The 25,782-nt window shown below is 41.2% G+C and overlaps 2 protein-coding genes across 2 annotated transcripts in view; one reads left to right on the top strand and one right to left on the bottom strand.

Moving 5' to 3' along the window:
• Positions 1-1,574: 1,574 nt before the first annotated feature.
• On the bottom strand, positions 1,575-16,490 carry LOC140249842 (WD repeat and coiled-coil-containing protein-like). Its single transcript, XM_072332043.1, has 3 exons — positions 14,568-16,490; positions 6,126-6,246; positions 1,575-2,503 (listed from the first exon to the last, which is right to left on the bottom strand). The coding sequence occupies exons 1-3, from the start codon at positions 16,488-16,490 to the stop codon at positions 2,337-2,339; spliced, it is 2,211 nt and encodes a 736-aa protein (XP_072188144.1). The 3' UTR covers positions 1,575-2,336.
• Positions 16,491-23,759: 7,269 nt separating this feature from the next.
• The window catches only part of FKBP1B (FKBP prolyl isomerase 1B), a 41,296-nt gene continuing 39,273 nt past the window's right edge, over positions 23,760-25,782 (top strand). The window contains exons 1-2 of the mRNA XM_072332042.1: positions 23,760-23,931; positions 25,664-25,711. Of these exons, the coding sequence (XP_072188143.1) occupies positions 23,895-23,931; positions 25,664-25,711 (85 nt within the window). The 5' untranslated portion in view covers positions 23,760-23,894. The remainder of the gene's footprint in view (positions 23,932-25,663; positions 25,712-25,782) is intronic.

Below are 25,782 nucleotides of genomic sequence, written 5' to 3'. Positions count from 1 at the left end.
AACAGCTTTCTATCTCTCTACTTCACTGATTCTCCATCTGTTCTCCATCCAAACCGAAGCTGAACATTTATCCTCTGCTTTGCATGAATCCCTTCTGCACTTCCTTTAGCGCTTTTATTACAGCCCTGTGATAGACACTGTATAAAACACTTCTGTGCCGGAGCCCTAAATCACTACCTGTAAACAAGTATTTCTTCGCTTAGGAGTCATTTGGTTGTAATTGCACGCATATGATTTAAACATTTTCACATTGAGTTAGATGCGCATGATGCGTGTTCAGAAGCGTGGAAGGTTTTGCTGGTTTTTAATACTATTGATTTTTATTTGATTGTCAAGAGCACTTTTCCTAAGCCAGCCTGTGTAATTCGAAACGCCCTCAAATGAGACCCGGGGTCCCCATTTGTGACTGGACTAATTGTGCTGAGTAACAATAGTGCCTTCAGACAGACTAGTTCCTCTGTTGGTCCATGAATCATACAGCAAGGGAAAACAGTGTCCCCAAAGTACAACAAAGAAACAAAGTTTGTTCAACATCACAGAAGTGAGTTTTGGAATGTAACAGTCAGCTGTGCCCTGAAACCAATTGTTCTGTCACCTGAAAGATTGTTGGCCTCCTTTTATCCCCGTTGAACCAAACCAAACTCTGACAGCCATTCTGGCACAGAAGCTCTTTTCATTCCCGTTCTCAACATTCAGACCATTTAGTAGAGAAGTAGTACATAAACAATTAGAAGGGTAGTGTGGCAGGCTGACATTGAAATGTTTAGTGATAATTGTTCTGAGGCAGCTTTGATGCACATACTTCCTGATCTTAATAGTTAAGATTTCCCCCTTTGGTTGCTCTTGTGGCACTAAGGCATGAAGATGACAAAAGGGGGAACGTGAGTATTCCTCCAACAGCAAGGAATCCTTCGGAATAATGCATATCATGAACTCAAAGAAACTATGGAGTACAGGTGGAAGTGTATTGGTGTATAACCAACATGGGAGGCTCAGTCAATTGTTCAATTGCGTATGTTCATAGTGCAGATCTGATCCATATAACACATCTTTTGTGTTTCAGTAGCCTCATATTAAGTGGGACTATCACCATTCCCTTTAGAAAGCAATACTTGTCTATAAAATTTCCTTCAGTTCTTCCCTTAGTTTAGCCTAAATGTATCCTTCCATCATTTCTAGTCAATTGAAGTTTGTATTTTAAACACTAGATTCTGCTGTGAGACACAAGGATGTTGTTCAAATACACCGTGCTTTTTCAAAATACATGACATCAGTGAGAAAGCTGGTAGTACAAATACACCCAGCTACATCACACACCTGAGCTTGCAGGCTCGTTAGAATGATGGTCTCTTAGTCTCTGGGAAGACATTTGCATGAGAAGGACATATTACTTATGTCAGTGAATGGAAACTTCTCAGAGTGAGGTTCATCTGAATAAATGTGAATGCCTGTATTCACAGCAGTCACACCAGCTTGCTTTGCAGCCAGTAGAAGGGAATAGGCACTTAATTACGTATTTAATAGGGATGGCTCACCATGACCAGCATTAGAAGCTATGGTAGGACACAAATAATCTGCTATAGGAGTGCTTTCCTTTATTTGTCTGTTCATACAGGTGCCTGGATGGAAAGTTCAGCACAGACATCTGAATTTAACCAAATGACATTTACACTCAACGTCTTTGATCTTTAATTTACCCATCAAGTTGTGTTTTTTTTACTTTCTCTTCGGTGTGCACGTATAAATCTCCACGCGGTGTGAGACAGTGACAGGAGACAGTGACGCAGCCGTATTTGTAGCTGAACATTTTCATGTTAGAATCATGCATTTCTGAAAGTGTTGCAGGTTTCCATGGGACCCATAGGAACTCCATATAGAGCCAAGAAGTGCTTTCCCTCCTCTTTATGCAGTTTTCCTTTGCATAAATGCTCGTTTTAGTAGCACTCGCTCCAGCTTTTATGTAGGCTGTATTGGTTTGGCTGTTTTTTACTGCATGATTTTTAAGCATACTGTTGTTTCTCCCAGAACATCCTGACCACAATTAGAAGCTTGTCACTGCTCCAGTCTGCCAGCAGTCATTAATAACAAAACGTTGTTAATAACAATTAATAACAGTGGCAAACTCCATTCTAGGTCTGATCATTCTGAAGAAATCATAAGGGTGCAGACAACCCTAGGACTCAGCTACTGTGTGACTGTGCCGCAGATTTTGTCCAAGTGTATTGAAAGTAGTGAAGACAACTTTCTAATCATTCACTGTCTGATACCACAGAACATCTCTGCATTGCTTGAGTTAAAAACAAAACCCACGATCATTGGTGTTCTTTGGTGAGCACTTATGTCACTCTGCTCGGTGGCTGCATTAAACTGCCCTTGTTGTAGGAGTGACGACCGCAGACTTCGGAACTGTCAGTTCCATCCCTTATGATTACGTCCTGTTTTGCTTTGAATATTAATGGCACAAAGCCATCCTTGTCTGCAGTGAGCACGATCCAAGAAGAACCTACAAAAATTAAGCAAAAAAAAAAAAGGAAAATGAGTGTACTGCTCTGGTTATATAAAGGGTACAGAGATGTTTTAAAACAGTCATCTGGCACATGAGCAGAGCAGGCTTCCTTTTGCACTAAGCCTCATTACCTAACGGCATTAAGGCCTGGCAGTCTGTGCTAAACACACCTTTGTGTAAATACAAGGGGAGGCAAAATGAAGCTCTTCAAAGTTTTGAGGCATTTTGTCCCTTATGGAACTTAAGTGGAAAAAACACACATATCTTTGCCAGTTTTGATAAACAATGAGTATCTCCATTTTTCTGACACTCCAGACAACCTTTCCATGCCAACTTTGATCCACCTCTGCTTCTCCCATTTGCTCATCTGCTGTATCCAAACAATGAATCACAGATCTGCTGGGATTGGAATTCTTTAGCTACACACCACTGAAAAGAGCCTGGCCTCATCCAGTCGTCTCCCACACTTTAGGTATTTATGAGCATTGATCAGATCCCCTTTCAACCTTCCCTTCAGATCCAGGTCTCCCAGCCTTTCCTCATACAGGAGATACTCCAGGCCCTCTATCATCTTTGTCTCCCTCCACTGGACTCCTTCTAGGAGATGGTAAAGAAATTGTTTGTACTTTATTGATTCCAGAGGGAAATAGGGGTTTTCTTCTGCACTAAGCCAAGGTTGTGCAGTATGCTTACAAATTCATATAGCAAATGGAAGGAAGTTACATCTCAACGATTTACAGAATTGATACTATCACGGTTTTTTTTGCCTTTTAATTATTAATCAGAACTTTTCATAGATAATAGAATGAACAAATTTAAATGATATTTTTAATGTTGTTGTTTTGTTGCTTTTTTTCCCCTGAAAAAAAAAGAGACAAGATTACATGAAAAAGACATCAAAATCATTCAGGTTTACTTTCTGTATTGCAGAGAAACAGAAATTAATCTTAACCCTTTGATTTTACCTTCCTTTGAACGCAGGTTTGAAACAGAAGCGTTATGAACTATATTTTTCTCTAGTGATTCATCCGTTTCCTGTTGGAGTGGATATTGCAGCTGTTACTGCAAATTCTCTCTTTTGTTCAGTTTTGACACTTTGTGGAAAGGAAAAAGAATGAAAACAAACTGTAGCAGCTGGTAAGCACTGCGGGAGCCTTCATGTCACACACTGTTCTTAGGGAGTATGATCCTGTCATCTCTGGGTGCTGGCATTAGCTGGGATTGGAGGTAAAGAAAGTCTTGTTACAGTTGTTCAGATTTTTACTTTGGGGACATAAAACTGTTCTTAAAAAGGATGTGGAATAGGAGAATGCGGGGGATATAGGCTTCATTTTTGTCATTCATAATGAACCATGTTACTGGACTAAGCAAATCTCTCTTCCTTATACCATTAACAGAGCACCTTTTCAGGCTGCTGCACTATTCCACGCTGTCATGTCACCTGTTACATCATAAGAAGATTGTCATTCCAAACCACGAATCTTTAATCTTCTGCTCTTAATACTTTCTTATTCTGGACTGTCTTCAGATTCTGAAAACAGTGGGACTAGGAGTGGAAATTCTGCCATCCAAACTGGTAGTTACATTGGTGGTCAAGTTGATAAAGCATATTCTTTTCGTCATACTTTTAGGACTTTTTGTTTTCTCCTGTTGAAACAGTTGAACTTCTCTGTGTCATTGGTAATGCTTGCTTTGAAGCATAACCCACATAATAAACATATTGAAGGTAGGTAAATCTTGTGCTGAATGCATTTTCCTTCTGTTATGCAAAGTTCTTACCATGATAACCTTCAGAAAATAGTAACTCCCATGTGCTAATGCCAGGGATCTATATGGCAGGTTATATTTAGTACAGGTAATGTTATTATAGTTCCTGGACTTAACATCCACATGATGAGGCCAAGTTCACTGCTCTTATAACTGTTATGATCTTAATGGCTTTGCTGTGGGTATGAATTTGGTCTGCAGTTATCAGCTTCTTTATTTCAATATGTTCATGTTGAAGAGTATATTCATAGTTTAAAAAATGCAGGACTGTCTCTGCAGTATAAGCACACTCTTGATTACATCCCTTTTAATTGTAAATCGTTAAAGGATGGGAGTGACATTTTTAAACACCAAATGTGATATTCAAGCCTAGTGGCAAAGGAAGGGTTTAGGAATTTAAACCTCTACTGGTCATAAGTGAATGAAGAGATACATAACAACCTCTGCCCAGAACCTGATAGTGCCTCAGGATTATGGTGAGTTTCAGAGTGATTCTTGATTCATTCTTTCTTTCTGCTGTCAACAGATTTGATTTCTGAAACACCAAGGGGTCTGAAATACAACGCAGGAGATTGTAGAGGTGAGTTCTACTAACTTAATATTCAGTCATCCCATAGAGCTGAAAATAGACATTCTCCATCACATAATGTTTCATTTTCATACTGAAAATCTGCAGCAAGTGAAGGTTTTTTATCATAGCATCATGGAATGGCCCGGGTTGAAAAGGACCACAGTGAACATCTGGTTTCAACCCCCCTGCTATGTGCAGGGTCACTAACCACCACATCAGGTTGCCCAGGGCCACATCCAGCCTGGACATGGCTCCTTTTTTTATCAGCCTTCACTGCACTGTACAGACAAGAGAGACTGCCGACAAAAATAGAGAAGTTGCATATCTTTATATTCTGGAGCAACTCTCAGAAAGTCAGGGAAAAACTGAAATATCCCAGTAAGCCTTGGCTAAAGGCACTTCCTTGATCTGTAGTCTATGTGTAGTCTTCCCATCAATTAGCCTATTACACACCAGTCATTACTGATAACTGTCATCATTTGGAAAATTGCAGTGTATTATTACTGTCCTTTTCATTTTGCTTTCACCAAGAGTCAAATTCAGTTCTCGTGAGATGGGATATAGTGATTAAGCCTATGTGTGTCAGCCTGTCAGGGGCTAAGGGTCAAAGACAATGAGCTATTTGTGGATCTCTCCATGTGGAAACAATGCAAGCAGATCACAATTACAGCCAATGCTTTATACTATCTAGGCTGAGATGAGAAAAGCCATTAGAAGTATTATGGAGAAGTGGCTAAGAAAAATAATCTGTATATTGCTGTATATTGTATACATGCATGAACAGACAGGGACAAGGTCATTCAGCAACCAGTGTGGGGATAGGTTTTCCCTAGTGGTGTCTGCATTTAAAAGTTGATCAGTGGTGGTGGTAAACATGTGATGGGAAAATTACAACACTGAGCTTTACCGTTTGTCTTAGATTAAAATAATCCCAAATGCTACATGATATACATGTCTGTCACGTCCTGAGAGTTAATTTTCCTCCAGCCTCTTCCATATTGTCAGGTGTGGGACATGTTGTGAAGATAGAAAAAGCAGAATACCAAAAGGTCTCGTAAGGAAGAATTGCTATTTCCATATATCGCAGCAGACTGATTATTTTCTCAGCCTTCCTCTGCAGAAGCATCCAACATATCACTCTGGTAATAGGTAGTTCTGCAATTAGCATTTAAGTGAATTTAGCTATCACCACTTGCTACAGTATGGGATAATTACCACAACTGCCTCATTTACTCTAAAAATCTCAGTCAAAACCAGATACTAGAAATAGAAAGAACTTACCATATTTCATTTCAATAACGGTCAGGTCAAACAGCTGCTGGACTAAATTCAAATGGATCTTGCCATCACAGAGGAGAACATCCTTTGTTTCTTCAGTAACTGCTCCACTTGAAAAATTTTTCTTCAAACGCAGATATGTAAAAGAAAACATCTTGTTAAAGGCTTAGATATTTTACCAGAGTTCTTCTAACCATTCCTCTCCTCACAGCCCTTTCAGTTCTTTAATATATTTGCCTTTTTTTCCTCTGTCATTGCTACAGTTTATCAATGGCACAATCCCGTGTGAAGAGGCGTTTGCCTCCTCACTTTTTGTGCTAACACAATTCAAAACTGCGTGGTCTGTGATATGCAGTGTATTAGGCCATGTCTACTTGTGTCCATTGGGCCCTTCTGCCCTAATGGTCAATTCAGTGAAAAGGAATATATCATAACTGGGAGAAAGTCACTTCGATTTTACATTGCCAAAGCGAGTGCTTTGCTCAGTATCAGTGCTATGTGTGGGTGTTTATGATAATCATCTTTCAGCTATTCCACCCCAGTAAAATCCCCCATTTCTGGCACAGAGAGAATTTCATAGAGACAATCTCTTTGAAAAGCTGTCACAACAAGGTAGCTTGGAAACTACAGCTTTTTTTTCTTTTTTTTTTTTTATTTTATTTTTATAGATAATATATGGATTTACTTCCCTGGAAGTTGCTCTAACATTCACTAGAAAATACTCTTTAAACAGAAGGGTGGCATAGTTGAGGTGGCATTTGTGATGTTTATCTGGTCTTGAACCATTATGTTCTGTCATTCAGATTACTGCAAAGTGCGGGGACCACAGAATAGCTGAGTTAATATGAATACGGAATGAATATATATTTGCATTTACAATTTCCTGCTGTCTTTTGAAAGTCAGTCTTAACATTAAAACTTCTCCGGTGACTTAACGCCACTATAAAAATATTTGAGTCAGCCATTTGCTTCTAAATTATCTTGCTCTACTTTTGTTCTGCCAGTTCCATTTGGATCTTTTCTCTGTCCACCAATAAAACAGAACTTCATTGTCATTTTTATGTCTCTCCAAATTATATTCTGTTGAACCCAGGTACAGTTAAAATTCAGTGGACAGAATTTTCAGCACGAGCACATGCATTGCATTTGCACTCCAAAGATGCTATTTGCCTGTTCAGGTATTTCAGTGGTACATCGCTGCATATAGTAGATCAGTATATCTATAACTACTTCATTTTCCTAATCTCAGGATGAAATACTAGAGTTTATTCAGACTTGTACCTCAGTTAATGAATTATGAAAAGAGGTGGGCTTCAAGTGAGACAGGTACCCAAGTGGTATTTTTCATTACACATGCATCAGCTCAAAAATAATCAGAAAATGATCTAGCTGTGCCTCCACTGACTTGAAAGCAGTTGAATAGACTTGGATGACTTTGTTCTAGTATGATTTCTACCTAACCATGCAAGTTATTTTAATGGCCTTTAGAACTGGAAGACATTTTTGCACATACAAAATACACGGTATCTCTTTTTTATCCTTTCCTATGGTTTTACAGTTTTTCAAGTACAGACATCAGAGCTCGCATTTCAGAGGTGCTTGTCTTTCATCACTTCTGGGCCTTCATATCGGCTTTTCTTTCTTTGTGAAACACTCCTGCTCATCACATTAAACTTGATCACATTTACGTGTTATTTTTGTCTGCTGACAAATTCTCTCAGCTCAAGATTTCTTCTTTTTCCCTCTTCTTGTTTGTTAGTTTCTTCTGTTTAATGTTTGCTTTAAGTGATGGTAACATTTCTCCTTGAAGAATACGTTGACACACGTGTGTTTTCTTGAGAGCTGGGTAACTGCTTTTATTCTCTTCTTATAGACGATCAAACCATTACACCAGAAGATTAAGAGATTTACTCAAGGTCATGCAGGTAATTTGTGACAAAGTTAGAAGCACAAATGAAATCTCACTTTAGTACCTGCCATTTTCATGCCTTAACCCAACAACAATTTTCTAGTCAAATCTAAATTCAATCATCCACTTCCTAAAATATGTATCTGTTTTGCAGTGCTGCTATTAGTCTCCAGCAGAAGCCAGAGGACTTGCAAATTTCACATGAAAAGCCCTTACTGTTGGTTGTCTCACTCTAAACCAAAGTTTATTGGTGTACTTAGCACACATTAACCACAGAATAAACAAATATATTTCCACATACTTGAGCGGATACTTTCAGATAAAGTTTCTGTAGCCAAATTCCTGTAGTCTCTCAGGTCCAACCATCCCTCAACAAAAAATCCAACAGAAACCAACCATCAATTCAACAATTGTTTTCCTTCATCTGTGTCAACCTGCCCCTCGATCATTTTTTATAGCCTACAAAGGATCTTCTGGGCAGCAGCCAGCTGGTCACAGCGTTGCCAATCTGTCTTTCAGAATTCTTGTTTTGGAATACAAATATATATGCGAAAAATAATTTGCTAAGGCAAGAAAAAAAAACCAAACCAAAAAAGTTCCTGGATTAGGTGATGCACACTGTATGACTGCACAATAAATAACCTTCTTTTATAGTGTTTTTGCATCCTGCTGAGCAGCCAGCTGGTTCGGCTTCTGGGGTCTTCTCTCTAGGTACCTTTTGTTTTCTTATAGCCTACGGTTACCTGGATGCAAAGATCATCTTTGTGAACTTAAATTCAATGACTGACAAAACTGTGATATACTTCATGATACATTACCAACCAAAAATGTTTTGTACTAATATTGGGTTAGTAACTGCACGCAGTTTGAATGTGTTTTTCTCTTACATGGATGTCTAGAAATGGAAACTGCACTCCAGATGAAGCCTCACACTGCATTTCTTTTTGTATGTACCTCCCCAATATATCAAAAAACTGCCTTTATTCTTTTCATAAACTTATCATCTTCCTGATTGATACTTGTCTTGTATTCACTTAACACATGCAAGCCTTTCTCTTTTTCAGCTTCCAGCCTGTGAGTATCCAGTTTACAACAGTAATTTTTGCTCTTAATACCAGTATTTCCACTATGCTCTTCAAACTAGTTCATTTCAATCCATTTTTATTATTCTAGATGTTAAGGTCATCAAATTACAGGTGTGATATCTCAATCCTCTATTGAAAATACTACCGACATTAGGCCATAAAGGGATTTTAATAGCTTATCTCAAGAGCGGTTGGTGACCCTGCACATAGCAGGGGGTTGAAAGTAGATGATCGCTGTGGTTCTATTCAACCCGGGCCATTCCATGATTCTATGATTCTATGAAACTTTTAGATTAGCCTGAAGGTCAATCATAGGCAAATCCACAAGTAAATCGGTTCCATTTTCTTTTATATTACTACAGTCATCATTCCAGCCAATTTTCAACCATAGAATCACAGAATCACAGGGGTTGGATGAGACCTTGTGAGGTCAGAGTCCAATCCCCTGGCTAAAGCAGGTAACCATCTTACACTTCTCCTATTAATCCCAATTCTCTGCTATCAAACCAATAATTTTCCCTATGGCACAATTATGAGTGCTGTGTTGAACCACAGATATTTTAAATATTCTTCATATCTTTTGTGTTAATAATCTTTTATTTCATAAAGGAAAAACATCACGTTTGTCAGTCCTATTTATGCACTGTTAGATGAAGAAGGGCTGTAGTTGTCTAGAACTCTGTTTTCTTTTTCTTACACCCTTGATTTCAGCTCTTTGGTTTGTGTCTCATTGAAATTTCAGTTGTGATGCCTTAATGACTCTTAGTCAGCTCGCTCTTGCTTTGCCCCCGCACTCATTGTGTGGGATGCAAGACAACTGTCAAATCATGTAGACATGAGGAATCTGACCAAGAAGACAATGGAAGATCATTGAATGGCTGAGGAAGAGCACTGAAGAGGAATAAGAATTGTGATTTCTGATATTCAAGGTACTGTCTGTCTGAAAGCTATGTGCAGCATTGCTATAGATACCACCCATGAAGTTTGGCAGCCTGGACTGCTTCCCTTTCCTGTCATGAGTTCTACTTCTGGTGGATCCTGATTTTATTTTGGTAGAGTTCTCAGTATCCCCACAAGCCCTTAAGTGGGAAATTCCAACTGCAACCCTAATTAACCTGTGAGAGAAGTATAAGCCTGTCAAATGTTTAAGTTAGAAGAGATTTGAGGTGCTCAGGGGTGCTTAAATCGCAGTACAGTTTGCATTTATAGCACACAGAAGGAGTTCAGCTCTTCCAATGATACAGTGCTAGGACTTCTCTGCTCTTGGGCCCCTGTTGATAATTCTACAATTAATATGTTGGCCATCTCATTATCTAAGATACACCTTATTCCCTCATACATGTGCTTCTGTGATCTTCCAGTACTGTCTTTTTAAAAAAAGAAAAAACCTGAATCTTAACTTTCTTTCGGTACAAAAACTAGGCTGCATTTTTGACATTACATATTCCTTTATCTTTTGTATCTATGTTTCTGTCAACCAAATGATCATAGAATCATAGAATCACCAAGGTTGGAAAAGACCTAAAAGATCATCCAGTCCAACTGTTCACCTATTACCAATAGCTCCCACTAAACCATGTCCCTCAACACAACATCCACTCGTTCCTTGAACACCCCCAGGGTCGGTGACTCCACCACCTCCCTGGACAGTCCATTCCAGTGCTTCACCACCCTTTCTGAGAAGTAATACTTCCTAATGTCCAGCCTGAATCTCCCCTGCCGTAGCTTGAAACCATTCCCTCTAGTCCCAATGATCTGGCCTAATAAGAGATGTCACATCTCCTGTGCAGACCCTGCTTGTCTGCTATTGATCACTTTCTCAGCAGTGTCATCAGAATTTGTTCTTAACAGATTCTTCAACCTTTGCTCAAAATGTTTTCGGTGCATTGATCACACCTCGGCTTGACTACTGCAGGTTTTTTATGATCATCCTAAATCTCTCTGTTCTAAACTTCGAGATGCCCAGTTCTCACTCTGGGGAGCAGTCAGACCACCTTCCTTTTCCATCATTTTCATGACTTTCTATTGCTCAAGTCGAGTCAAAATTGCCCTTTGGTTTTCATGAGGTTCATGCTCTTCTTACAACTGATCACTGAAGTCTGGTTTCTCTTTATGTCTTTGGCTCACTTCACTGTCACTGTTATGCAGTCTTTCTCCTTTATCTCTACTCCATATATTTGTATATATAAAAAAATAGTGTGGTGTGTTTGGACCCCTTCTATTCATCTCCCAGCTCTGCATAAAAATTGTTTATTTCATAGCTGACCTTGTTAATAAAATTTCCTGTAATGAATCATAGAAGGACATTATAAAAGGACAAATTGTGTATACAATTGTTGGCCAAGGTTAAGAAAGGGAAATCCTGGTGACTACTTGCTGCAAAGAAATCTATTTCCAGTTTAATCATCAAATATATGCTTTTAGCAGTACAGATCATACAGACATAATACTGCTTGTGAGCAAAATGTAGGAGTTTTACGATACTCCTTAGATGAAAAAGAATCTTATTCCTTCTGGAGAGATTTGCCTAAATGCCATCATTTTCAAATCCAGATTGGCTTTATTTCCACTGTAATTAGCTTTTGAATGAGGCTAGTTTAAATATTCTGCAGCTGTTTCTTTTCTGGGAGATGGATGAGAAAATGGATAAGAAAAGTATCTTTTTTTTTTTTTTTTTTTTTTTTTCCCCCAAAATGAAACAGAAATAAATTCTCTCTCTTCTTTTTTTTCTTGTTAAATAATATCTTCTTATTGCATCTGTCTGTCTGCCCTCCCACGCTAGCCTGAATCACAAGTCTGTATGTGATGAAAGAGCAATAATATTTGCTTTTCAGGGTTGAATGATCAAATCACCTCTGGTGGCTGGATGCTATTACACAAGTGATAGTGCAGTGACATTTCCGAAGTGTGAGCGATCATGTTTTTCTTTTATGGCCATAGGCTACAAAGCATATAAATTCTGGTGGTACTGCACGGACATGACTTCAGAGAAGTTATGTGCAGGCTAGCATTAACAGGATAAATGAAGGTTGTGAAGACTATTTAGTAAGCCAACATTATGCATTATTAATTAACACACATCCTGTTTTATGCTAGGGTTTTTCTAAGCAGAACTGGAATCTTTCTGTGTGTCAATACTGCTTCTGCACAGTAGTGTTCATAACTGACTGTTCGTTATTGCTGCTTTTTGGGTTGTTTTTTTTTTTCTATATTGTTTTAAACTTTTATGTTTGTAATGTGTAAATGTGGTTATGTAGTACTGATCATTATACCTTATAGTACAAAAGATTTCTTAGTCAAGATTGGGCCTCTGCTGTGCTGGGGATTATGCAAACACTTAAGAAGACGCAGACTTGGCACAAAAAGTTGACAGATAATGGCCATATTATTGACTAGACTGCAGTGTTCCTGAAGTTTAGAATGTTTTCCACTGCCTGATATTTATATCATAAGGCAATAAAGCTATTTCCTGACTCTGCACTGTGAACAGCTCCTGGCTGGAACCCACAGCCCAGCTGCTCTCTGAGCTCCCGGAGCGCTAATCAACTCCTGGAGGAGAATCAAGGTTCAAATGTCTCAATCCAAACTAATCAAAACAACTATTTTCTGAAAATATATATATATATATTAGCTGCCTACGAAGCAAATATTTCCTTCTCTGTCTGGAGACCTTTCTGCCATCAGTCTATTTTTCATTATCTTTTGGCATCATTCTGTGATCCTGTTAGATTTCAGAAGAGGAGCAGAGCTATGCAAAGCATTAAAAGTGAGGCTCCAACAGAAAAGCTATGTGTTTTGGAAAGCTGTGAAGTGGCACTTTTTCTGAGTCATTATTATGTAGTACTAGAGGGACTTTCTTCTGGCTCAATGCGAAACTAACCTGCTTAGATAAATAAGTCTGCTTTTCTCAATGCAGTTAGTCTGGCAGTATCTTAGGCCCACTGGTTTTATTATCTTTGTCTCATTCCCAAAGAGAAAAACCGGAAAATTATTTCTCACTGCGTGTGCAAGTCAACACGTGCACAGTGACTTCAGATCTTGGATTAATGTTAGGTGTCACAACCAGAACTTCTCTTGGGAGAGGTTAATCCTATCGAATCCAAGTGACAGAGCTGCTTGTAAAATGAATAAGGTTGATTTATATTAAGAAAACTGAATTAATTTGAACATGCTGGAGAACAGAAGAGCGCGCATCTTGGCAAACAAAATCCTAAATTATTTTCAAAAGGCATCTTGCTTTTTTTCACCAGAATTCATATAATATACCAAAGTTACAATACTAACTCAGATCAAAAGCTTTGCTTTCATCCAGTCTACTTAGCTTACTAGAATCTGCTAAAATGCCAAGTGAACAATTGATAAGAACTGATGAATATTTTCGAATGGAGTCACAATTCCCTTAATGAGTGCTTAAGGAAGGATATTTAGATGTCTGTATTACCCCTCCAAGTGAAAGGAGGCTGTATAGCTGTGAGTCAAATCTGTTTAAGAAACGGGAACTTTGGCATCATCACTATGAAATAAATGTATCACTTGACATAATTCTGCTTATCTTATAATAGATAAGAATCCATTTGAAATTGGCATCAACATCCCTGAAAGGAACCCCAGTTCTAGCAGCAACACAACTAGTATTAGCAAGGCCAAAACTATTATCAGTATAATGTCAGTATTACTGCTAATAATAAGAAGAATAATATCAGGAAATGATTGTGTAGTCTATGTTCCCAAGTTGAAATCCTTATTGGAGCCAGTAGGAATTTTGCCAAAACAAGGGTGGGGTAGGAACATGGTGATTTGACATTCATATCTTCATTTAATGAAATGATAATTGTACAATGACAGATTTTTTTTTATTATTTTTTTTCCTGAAAATTTGAAGTGGTAATACTTGCAAATTGATTATGTCCAGCTGTGTAAAGAGACAAGTAGAAATAAGACAACTTTGTATCATCTGCATCTGAATTGTCCACGAATTGAGATTCACTACTTTGTTTCAGCCTTCATGAGAGTCTAGAGCTACCTTCAAATTCTGGATTTGCAGTGATCAGGTTTCTAGTGGGGATGCCTAATTTTGGCTACTTGCAGGCTCATCTCTACACTAAGCACATAAATCTTTTTTGTACATCAGTAACTGCATGCCTGTTCTCTTATTTGATAGCTGCACCAAAATCAGCAACTATACAAGACTGTTTTGCTTAGAAGTTGTGCAAAGAAGACACAGGCCTCCTGTGTGAAATATCCTCTAAGTCACTGACATCATCCTTAGTTATTGTTTCAATAATAAATTATAATACCATTTTAAACTAAGCTCGATGCCGAACTAGGTTTACATTTCTCAAGAGTTGACAAGGATCAAACTGCAACCTCTTGTTTTTAAGTGATAGAAATAAAGATAGTTTAAAACATCAGTGCCCCATCACAGTGTTTTTAAGTTGATGAAAAATTTACCTGGTAAGTGATATGAATGACCGGTGGTTCTTGTGAACTTGGGTAGGCTAACGATACCCTTCTCCCATTTTTAGCAAAGTCTGTTATTTCAGAAAGACTCAGTTGTAAGTCATTGAAACTGCCACAGAGCCTCTCTAAATTTCTAGATATGTGACTCATGCCCCTTTCACTTGGCAAACTGTTGTTTTTTGGAGAACTTGATGTTTCTTCAATCACATTGAACTGCACTTTAGGAGAAGCTGGTCTGCTGGAAAGCCTGGTAGCTGTTCCAAAACCAAGAAGAGCCATTGAACGATTGATAGGTTCAGCATCCAAAGTTTCCAAGGCAACGGAGGGGTCACCTGGGAGCTTTTTCTCATCCAAGTCACTAACACTTGATGAAGAGCTCTGCTCATAACTAGGGCTCTTCACTTCTTCTATGAGTCTTCTCCTGCCGCTGGGAGACTGAATAACTGTACTTCTTGGTATTAACAGGTCTCTGCTCTGATGCTGGTCTTCTGTGGCAAGGTTTTCAAAAAACTTCCTTTTTCCGGGTATGTTCACAGATGATACAAAGTTATAAAGCATATGCTGCTTAGTGTCTGGCAGCGTTGAAGCATCTTCTTCCAGCATCAGTTCTTTGATCATCAAGCGCATTACATACCTGTCCGAACTTGAAGATGGAATGAGATTCGGCTCAGGGAACTTTTGCTTCCCAATTAATATCAAGAGGAGTTTATCTGTCAAAAAGCATAAGCCTTTTGGTCTTTCATTTTTTTCCAGCTGGATTTGTTGAATATGGGGCATGCAGGAAGAGGTTACAGAATACACCAAAACAATGTTAGAAGTATTAGAGGCTACTGCCACTATCTGAGCTCTGAGGTCAAAAGCCATTATATCAGGAACTAGAATACCTGGGATGTTGACTTTTCTGGTGGTGGTTACCTTCCTTTCAAAAGTCACCAAGATCAGGTAAGAAGAATCTTGACCATTTATTGCTGCAGAGTCTTTGCGTTTCAGAGTAATGAGAGGACTGGGATCAGACCGACGGTGGTTTGCAAGGATGTGGGTTAAATCCAAAGGACCTGATGAAGAAGAAGCTACTGAATCAACAGTGCCTGATCTGTCGGAGTCTGTGGACTTTCTTCGCAGGTCCATGGAGTATTCTTCATCACCAAGTGCTGTAGTGGACTGCGAGGTTAAAGAACTAGTTTCAGCACCAGATGGCATGTCAAATGCAATGCCCGCGTTCAAACCACAGATATTATCTAAAGGAAGCTCAGTAGCTACAGCAATTTGGAAATCCAGGGTGGCTTCTATAGCACAGATATAGCCTCCCACATCAAAGACTGGGCAGAAGGAGCAGGCATTTAGAGTTTTTTGAGCATCATCCCATATATAGGAATGCAGGGCACTGCCTATAGCAACTACTAAGCGATTACCGTCCTTAGTCCAGCAAGCACAGTGAATAAGCCCGCTGCTTTTGATATCTGCCTTAACCCTGGTATTGTCCGTTCGAACAGTGTGCAAGACTGAAGCATCTCTTTTTGTAAGGACAGCCAAGACCTCCTTTTTTGGATGCCACACACAGCCCTGGGAAAGCAATGGGAACGGCTCACCGATTTCACAAGTCTGAGAAATCAAGGGTTTGTTTTTCTCCGCAGTGCTGTGGCCCAGCCGCCAAACGCTAACATGCTTTTTATGCTGAACAGCAAGCAGAGCTGGGGTCTCTGTAGAGCAACACGGGCCCCAGTAAAGCCCATGCACGTGTTCAAATTGACCAACAACACTCGAGTCTCCAAACTTCAGCTCTCCATTATGATAGTATAAAGCAGTCAGTATCACTTGCTTCCCGTCTGTCCAGGCAATTCCGTGCACAGGATGGATGGCTTGGTATAAAGCATTGAGGCCGGTTCTCAACAGTTTTGCCTTTCCCAGCTCCATATTTTTAGGCTCTCTGTCTATTGGTGATTGTTCCAAAGACGAGAATCCATGGAATTCATTTGTAGATCATGAGGAAGAAAAAAATATATATATGCCTTTTATTTCCTTCCTTTCCTTTGCAGAATGAAGCTGTTTGTTTTTTTCCTTTTCTGCTAGCTGTCGAAGAGCCTGTCTTGTGAACTCCTTCCCCGTAAGCCTGCAGCTGCTCTTCTAAGTATAAACCCATGTCAAAGCTGCTTTTGCTATGTCTTTTCCTGGGAGGAGTTATCATCTTCATGTGATGCCTAACAAGGTTTAACCAATTACTGGACGTTTTTGTAGGTGTCTATTTTTAACTCTTTACTGCGGGTGTATCTTTAAAGATAGCATTCTAATACCTTGACCTTCACTGAATGAAGGTCTTTGGTGAATAGTGGAGAGGGATCATATACTGTTAACCCCAAGCATTAAGCTGCAGCCTGAAATAATGACCTAACACTTCTTTCAACCAGCCTTTGAAGGGTAAAAGAAGATTTAAATATATCCGAGAGCTGCACAAAGAAGATTGCAATCTCCAGTGGATAGTACATGTCAGATATCTAAGACCTCAGAGGCTATGAAATGAAGGTAGAAAAGAGAAATTACATTCTGTTCTGCTAGTAATTACAGGAAGATGAAGAAAGGTGAAATAAAAAAATTAAATTAAATTAAAGGGCAAATATTCTCAAAGCAGACATCTGATTAATGTTCATTTTACTGGGTCAGATTTTGCAGCTGCAAAGGAACACTGATTTTGACTAATGTGAATACGTTACACCTGGGCAAAGAAGGTTTTCAGCTGGCAGATGTAATAACTACAGCTAGAGGTTTCAGACAACTATATGCATTCTGCATCTTTGTCTGAACTCTAGAATCATAGAGAGGAAAAGACCTCTCAGATCATCTAATCCAACCATCCACCTACCACCAACATTGCCCACAAATACTTCATATTTGAAGACAATTTGAAGACAAAGTCTAATTTCAGATAGAGCCGGGGAGGGGGATGTTCCCTTCATTCCATTCATCTATTTTGCTGGAAATTAGTAAAACATTTTAATAATATTCCTTTGTCACCCTGGCATGCATAGATCTATATAATGCATGAAATAAAGGCTGGTAATTGAAAGCTGCCCTGGAAATACTTTAGTTTTCCTTTGAGACTGAAGAAAGCAACAAGAGTAATCCATTAGTAATCTGAGTCGTTCATTGAGCAGTCACAGTCTCTGTGCAGGTACTGAGCTAGATTCTGATCCTACTCATGTAACTGTGCCTCTGATCAGCTTTGCTTTAACTAAGGTGTTCCCGCTGGTGGCACCTTTGCTGGCTCTGTCTACTTCAATGGTTTTCAGAAGTACCACACAAAGTCTAAGACTGAGCAGTCCACTGATGGTGTGTTCATTAGCAGGTACAACATAGCTGTTGAAGAGCTGGGTTAAGTTCCCATAGTTCACAATGAGTGCTGGAAAACCAAATCCAGCCCTCATCATTACAAAGGTCACTATACACTTTCTACAGTTGTGATTTTACAGTGCTGTTTTCTCACATTGCCGTACCCATTATTCACCTCTTTCTCCTGGGAAATGGTGAATACTTTTTGTATTCAGTATGCATCAGAGCTAATGAGATGCAGGCTCTTAAATATACCTACTTGCCTACTTCCTGTCTAGGAAGGTATCTAAGTATCTCCGTGGACTGGAGTTCAGTGCCTTGCTGGAAAAGCTGTGACTCCAGTCTTCATTTTCTCCTTTATTCATGGTAAAATTCCTTCTGGGCTAAATCTTGCTTCGAGTTAATTAAATTGATGTTAATATTCCTGGTGACTTCAAAAGAAGACAGATCCAGCTCAATATGTAATGAAAACATAACAGTAATATTTTTTTCTAATAGTAATTTAATTCAAATGTATAAAATATCTGATGCTTTGTGATATTTTTACTTCAAAAACATTTCTATTTAAAGCTACCCACCATGATTTCACCCATTTAAGCTGATGTGTCACTGAGTTCAATACTTTCAAGAAGCTTGAGTAATGTATTTATTTTTCCACATTGACATTTCTTTTCCTCGAGATCTGATTCTAAAAAACAGTTATCTGTCACAAGCTGACTGGAACAGAATGTGAAAATGATGTGCAGTTAATAAAGATACAGAATACGTAATCCATCAGAGCAGATCCACTGATGCCACTTTGTAAATCAGCATCCTTCTGACAGTGCTATGCCTGGGTGCTGTTACTGCTCTCCAAATAGGGTTTCAGCTGCACTTTTTTTGCTAGCAAGGTACATGTCAGGTAAAGTAGGAAAGAGCTAATGAGCAACCGCTCATTAATTTGTTCAAGCAAACCATTCAGAAGCCTGGTTAATTCCAAAACATTATGTAAATTATTATTTAAACTAAAACCCTGAGCTTTTCTATTCAGGCTATATTCAAACTAAAGAGACTCCAGGATGGGATGTCACAGCTTCTTGTGTCTCAGGGTGAGACTTTTGATCCATGGGGCTGGAGGAGGAAAACCAGAGCATTCTGGGAGGATACTTCATTCTTGGTCCCACTTGTCGGGCTCAAGTTTTTTTCTGCCTTTCACAATGCTAAAGCAAAATAGCTGAGGAATTATGAAGGAAGGCACGTAGAGGGTAGTTGTGCAAACACAATCACAGAGAATGAGATTCAGCTGACTTTTAATTGTAGGGATGGGATTCATCTCCCAAATTAACATGCTGAAGTTGAGGTATACACATATAGCTGCCTACAGGAAAGTAATACCCAAGCTCCTATGGGGCAATTGAGCTGGGCCTCACCTTTCTGACATAACTACTGCCATAAACAGCGTGATTGTCTGAGTCTGACCCTCTGCTTACTGACTCATTTAGAGATTAATAGATATAGTATAGATATAGATATAGAGATTTATAGATTAATAGTGAGAAATTGACACTTTTAGGGCATGATTCATTCCACTCTAAGGTACCTAAGATAGACAAATGATTCTTGCTTTATGAGTCTAGCTGATGTACTTAGATAGGACATGGTTATGGGCAGATGAATGCCCAGACATGGTTCGGTAGGCATTTCATACATGTCTGTTACAGCTAGAAAACTTATCAGCAATCAGCCCACTGACAGCCCTTTCTAGAGCTGCAACATTTGTGTGGAATAGAATCTCAAGGAAAATGATAGAAACTCCAGCACTTATGTTATTAAAGTTAGAGTGGGGAGAAGAGTATGAAATGTTCTTTAGAAAACATCCCTGTCTTGGCAAAGAGAGGGAAGGAATGATCTAATAGGTCTTTCCATCTGTAAGTCAGCATTCAGCTTCCAAATAGTGCCAGTCTTTTTCTTTCACAAGCATTACATCTATTTATTCTTAAGGAAATATCCATTAATATTTTCCATTGCACACAGTGAAGCAAACAGAAGGTATATACCTTCTATATTACCATAGATAGATAATATTTCTATATTATCTATATCTATATTATCTATATCTATTATCTATATTACCATATAGACAATATTTCTATATTAACAAGTCCTAGCTTGGTAATTTGTAAAGGCTTCTTAGAATGTGTCAGTATTGGAAAAGCAACTTATGGTTGTAACAAGACTCAGAACAGCAGGAGTCTGATATAACCCTGTATCAAAACCGGTTCATTGACATTGCAGACCAAGTCAAACTCTTGGCAACATCTACTTTGGAAAGTGCACTAGAAAGCAAATTGAATAAAGTATATCAAAATTGGCTGCTTCTGAGTCAAGTGGATTCTAGCATTTTTTCAAGCAGTTAAGCCATGGTTGAGAATTTTGATTGAGAGGGATTGCCAGGTCTCTCTCAGAATCTAATTTTGCTTCAAGGATGGGATGTGTCTGATGATAACACTTCTGATGGGATGTAACACGACCATTTTCACCGCTGCCTTCATTGGCAGAACTGTTCTGCTTTATGGATGATGAAGGGATGTTTTGAGAAGGATGTGAACAAAGCTGCCTCCCAGCTGTATTTGGAAACCCTTGTAACAAATCACATTTGGCTTGGTCTTCCCTAGAAAAGTTCCTGCTAGTTCATCATAATGGGACCCCCCTATTTCTCCCAACTAACACAAATAGGTCAGTGAATGTCGTCGAATACAAGCATAATAATTAAAGAAAGCTAACATCCTGCTGCTATCCATCTGTGCTGTTTGGACACAGGTCTGTGGTAGACCTGGTTGGTTCACCTTTCTGCCTCCGGGATTTTTCTTTATCACTTCAAATCACTTTGGTCTGGAGGTTCTAGAAGCTCATTAAACAGCATTATAATTTCACGTGCAGAATAAAGGAAAACAAATAGAGCCTTAATTTTCTGAATCCATTATTCATCTCCCTTGATTCATTTATCTGGAGGACCGAGAATGCCAGTTAATTTCTTTTCCTCGGTTACATTTTCCAGTATCATCAGAAGACTAATCAGGAGTTTGTAGCTAATATTTGCAGTTTGCTTGGTTTTCTCCCATTGTTTGAACTGCTTCCAACACGTCTAGCCAGTGACATTTCCTCACAATGCAGAATAAATACCAAAACTATAGAGAAAAGACTTCTACTGGGAGAAAGCAGTAAATACATTGCATTGTAAATACAAAGACTCTCAGTGATCCTTCTGTCGCTTCCATGGCGAGGAAATGGCAGAGCTGGAATAATTGGTGTACTGTTTATAGATAGGATTCCAGTTCTGTTTTGTTCAGCGTGAAAGATAGACTTACATCTCTTTTTATCCCCTTTTATTTTTTGTTATGAAAGACTGGATGAAAGAGAAATGTTAATCCCCCCCCGGCCTGTCTGCTTGTGATATTGTTATTATGAGAAATTTTATCTGTGAGAGCACACTGCATGACCCCGGGTTTAGTCTTTGGGCCCCAAGCCGTTCCATTTATTTATTATAAAAGAGGACCTCTGCTCTTCAACTGTTTGCAATCTAAACAGAAGAGGCAGAATTATCATCCTCATTATATAGGGGGGATACCGCGGCACACAGCAACTCGGAGTAGAACTTCAGTTCAGCAAGCTGGCTTCCAAATGGCGGGCAGTGAAGCACATCCATGCAACAATCTACATGGTGCTAATTAGCTGGATGGATGCTGCAATTTCATATTTATGTGGTATCTGAAATGCCCACTACTTTTTACACGTACCGTTGTACATTGCCCAATAGACATATTAGCCAGTTTGGAGTATTACGCACTGCAAATATAACCAAAGTGATTTAGTGATGCAGTCAGTCTGTTCCAGAGCCGTGAGCTGTAATTGCATTTCTTCAGTCTAAGATGAATGCTGTGCAGTTCACCTCACCACCGCTGCTCTTCTTCCTCATTCTATGGGAAAAGCATTACAGGCTCATACAGCAGTCGAAGGGAAGGGATCTTTGGAGGCCATACGGTGCAACAGCTAGCTCCAAGGTTTGGTCAGGTTCCCCAAGGCTTTGTGCAGATTTCCCTGGTGTTGGAAATGCCCTTTTGATTTGTGTCCATTACCTCTTGCTGTGCACCTCCACCCACATGAGGGAGCTGCAGACAGCAACAGAGGCGCTTCCTTAGCTTTGTCTTATGCAGAACAGCCCCAGATCCTCCTCCCTTCCACACCCTCCGGTCTTATCCATGTTGGTGGCCCTTTGCTGAACTGGCAGCATCTTGCACTGGGGAGACAGAAGCTTGGGAAAGAGTGAGTTCAGTTCAAGACATTAATCTTACACCAACATTTTTTGGAAGTGGTAAATTGTATTGACCTCTCCCTTAAGTCCTGGTGTCGAGGGATATTTGCCTCCATTTCTGAGCACATACTATCAAATTCATTGCTCTAGAAACCAATATGTCAAGCACTTGAGAGCCTTGAAAGCTGAGGCTAGAGGGCTTTATACTTGAGACACAGACCTCCCAGCAGAGGAGGAGGTGGATGTCATGCAATAGCTTTAAAGAGTGTTCTTTAAAACATTAATCTCCTATAACTTGGTTTTAGCCGGTCATTCAAAGACTTTCCCTTTTGGCCCTGTTGTTCATTTTGCCAATCCTCCAATCCTCTGCCAATGCTAAACCATTTTCCCTTCTATTTCAGAGGCTTTCCTGAAGATAACGTTCATTGCTTCAGCCTTCTCTTCCAAGCTCTTCATCCGCTATGCAGTTGTTAACAGCAGTATCTTTGAGGGCCTCAATAGCACTGAGTGAGTACAGTAAGGTGAGAAACAACAACACTGTCTGCTGTTTGATATCTGTGATAACAAAGATTTTAAAATATATCTTCGGAATCACAGAATGACATAAAATTGGAAGGAACCTTAAAGCCCATCGAGTTCCAATGCTCTGCCATGGGCTGGCTGCCACCCAACCAGCACAGGATGCCCAGAGCTCCATCCAACCTGGCCTTTGTTTACTCAGAGCGGACAGGACTGCAAACAGAACTATTTGTTTGGAGTCAGTGGGAACTTCAAGGTTCACATGCACAACAGCCTATGAGGAAATAGTTTTCCATTCTCCCAGGTACATCTAACAAAGCAGTGAGGGGTCTGGAGCACGAGTCTTATGGGGAGCAGCTGAGGGAGCTGGGATTGTTCAGTCTGGAGCAGAGGAGACTCAGGGGAGACCTCATTGCTCTCTACAGCTCTTGAAAGGAGGTTGTGGTGAGGTGGGGGTCAACCTCTGCCCCCTGGGCGAGAGGTGATGGCCTCAAGTTCAGGAGGTTCAGGTTGGATATTAGGAAACATTTCTTCTCAAGCTGGTGAGATATTGCAGTGGGCTGCCCAGGGAGGTGGTGGATCACTATCCCTGCAGGTGTTCAACAACAACGGAGATGTGGCAGTGAGGGCAGCCCCAGGCACAGCCGGACTAAGATAACCTTGGTGGTCTTTCCCACCTGAATGATTCTACAACTCTCCGATCCACCAGAACCGGCTGCAGCTCTCGAACAGGCAAACGAACTTGCGGTCTCCCATCACGGGAGCAGCTACGGAATACAGACACACGTTTTCATCTTTAAGGCTGAGGGCGGTGCCTGAGGGCGGGGGTGCCGCTGCCCTCCCCGTGCTGAGGGGGCCGCGCTGCTGGAGGCCTAGCAGAGCATAGCATAGCATAGCATAGCATAGCATAGCATAGCATAGCACAGCATAGCATAGCATAGTATAGCGTAGCACTGCACTGCACTGCACAGCACAGCAGCCCCGCGCCCCTAGGGAGCTGCGGGCGGAGGCGGGCGGCCCCCCTCCCCTGCCTCCCCGCCCCTGCCCTGCATTGGCTGCGGGCGGCTGACGGGCAGCCGGGGAGGCCCCTGTCAGCCGGCCGCGGAGGGGCATGCCTGCACTGGGGGTCCGGCCGCGCCGAGCCGAGCCGAGCCCAGGGCTGCCGATCGGAGCCCAGCGCCGAGATGGGGGTGGAGATCGAGACCATCTCTCCGGGAGACGGTACGCGCCGCAGCGGGGATTAACGAGCGGTAGGGCAGCCCTGCGGGGGTGCCCGGCTGCGGGGTGCTCCCGTCGGACGGAGCTCCGACGCCGGGGAGCGGCCGTACCCGGAGCGCCGGGTCCCGGGAGGCGAGCGGAGGGGGCAGCGCGGGGGCCGGGGATTTTCCTCTGGTATCCGCCGACAGCTGCACGACGCCGAGAGCTGGCAGTCATTGAGGCTCGTCAGGCCGGCACCGCCCCGCCGCAAACTTTGCCCGGCGTTCTGCCGGCTCTCCCGAGGGCGGGCGGCCATTTGGGGCAGCATCCATCCATCCCTCCTCCGGTACCCGGCTGGGAGCGGCATCGCCCTGCAGAGCCTCGCGGTCAGGCTGCAGCGTCGTTTCACGGCTCTGCTTTTTGTTGCGATGATTTGTACGCAGCCCCCGAGATCCCACCATCCCCGTCCGCCTCCAGCCCAGATTCACCCTCGGCTCAACGCGATTCGCCGCAGTCCGTCCCTGTGTAACTTTCTCGGCCCGTTTTCTCCGCTTCCTCCGTGTGTACCTTTAAAACTGCCTTCTCTCTCCGTGCTCTTGTCCGCGGGCATCGCGCTGTGCCCCTGGATGGGCGCTCAGAACGCCGCGTGGGTGCCCTGGGCTCGGAGTGCAGCACTGCGTGTGAGCTCTGAGATCTTTGGAAGCCATCAGCTATCCCAAACAAGGAGATATCGATCATTTCTCTTGCTTGACTGTTGCACCCACAGCTGGAGGGGCTGCAGCCACACACAGGCTGCTGGCTCAGGGTGTTCCAATGATGCTCGGAAGCACCATCTTCTCCATTGTATGACACAGATCTCTGTGGTAGCCTGTTCTCCTACTGCTTGCTTGGTGCTTTGGGCATACGAGTCTTGAATGCACAGCTTGTATTGTTAGCTGATGATTTACACACGATTGTGCATAACTTGCTCTCATGTTAAGTCAGACTAAGGAGGCGAGAGATCCAAGATACAAACAAGCCTTAGTTTCTATCTGAATCCCTATTTCCTAGCTTTATGACAATGCTGTTCTTTAATCATTTGTCTCGTTCATACTTCCTAAGTTCTTGAGTCTCCCCTTGCTGGCCAGCACTGCTTTAGAGATCAAGGTTAGCTGAGCTAGTGTGCATAGAGCCCAGCAGATCTTCCCCCAGCCTGCAGTGCCTGGAGCAGGTAATACGAAAGCAGTGATTCCATCTTTCATTGAGGAAATAAGCTTCATTTTGGGGTGAACGTTTTAGGGGGAGCTGCCAGGCTCACACAGGGGTTCAGCATCTCTCTGCTCTACCATAGCTCAATACTACAACATTAACATTAGTGACTGAAGGAGCTGGGGCTGTTCAGTCTGGGGGAAAGGAGTCTGAGGGGAGACCTTGTTGCTCTCTTCCAGGAGGTTGGACTGGATGATCTTGTAGGTCCTTTCCAACCTTGTGATTCTATGATTCTACGACAGTCTTTTTGCACGTGGGGAATGTAAGTGCATCTATTATACACACACAGATATAGGGAAAATTAACTTGGTGCGAGTAAAATACGATTTGGTCTAACAGCTTGGCCAAGCTGAAGTGTTCTACCCAAACCCTACCAGTTCCTGCCCATCGTTGTCAGTGTTTTGATAAGACACAAATCTCAGTCTGGTGTTTTCTTCTTGAAATACACACCTGGGTAGTTATAGGGATCACAGAGAACATATACAGTAACCCGTTATCCTTTTAACAGGACGGACGTTCCCGAAGAAGGGGCAGACGTGTGTGGTGCACTACACAGGTAAGGCATGTTCTGGTTGTTGTGTCCATGCCAGCTGCATCATGCCCAGCAGGGTTGTATCAGTTCAGTTG

The sequence above is a fragment of the Excalfactoria chinensis genome, chromosome 3 (assembly GCF_039878825.1).
Source record: "Excalfactoria chinensis isolate bCotChi1 chromosome 3, bCotChi1.hap2, whole genome shotgun sequence".
NCBI lineage: Eukaryota > Metazoa > Chordata > Aves > Galliformes > Phasianidae > Excalfactoria > Excalfactoria chinensis.
Note: the sequence above shows the minus strand (reverse complement) of the source record. Positions and strands in the feature narration are given on the sequence as shown.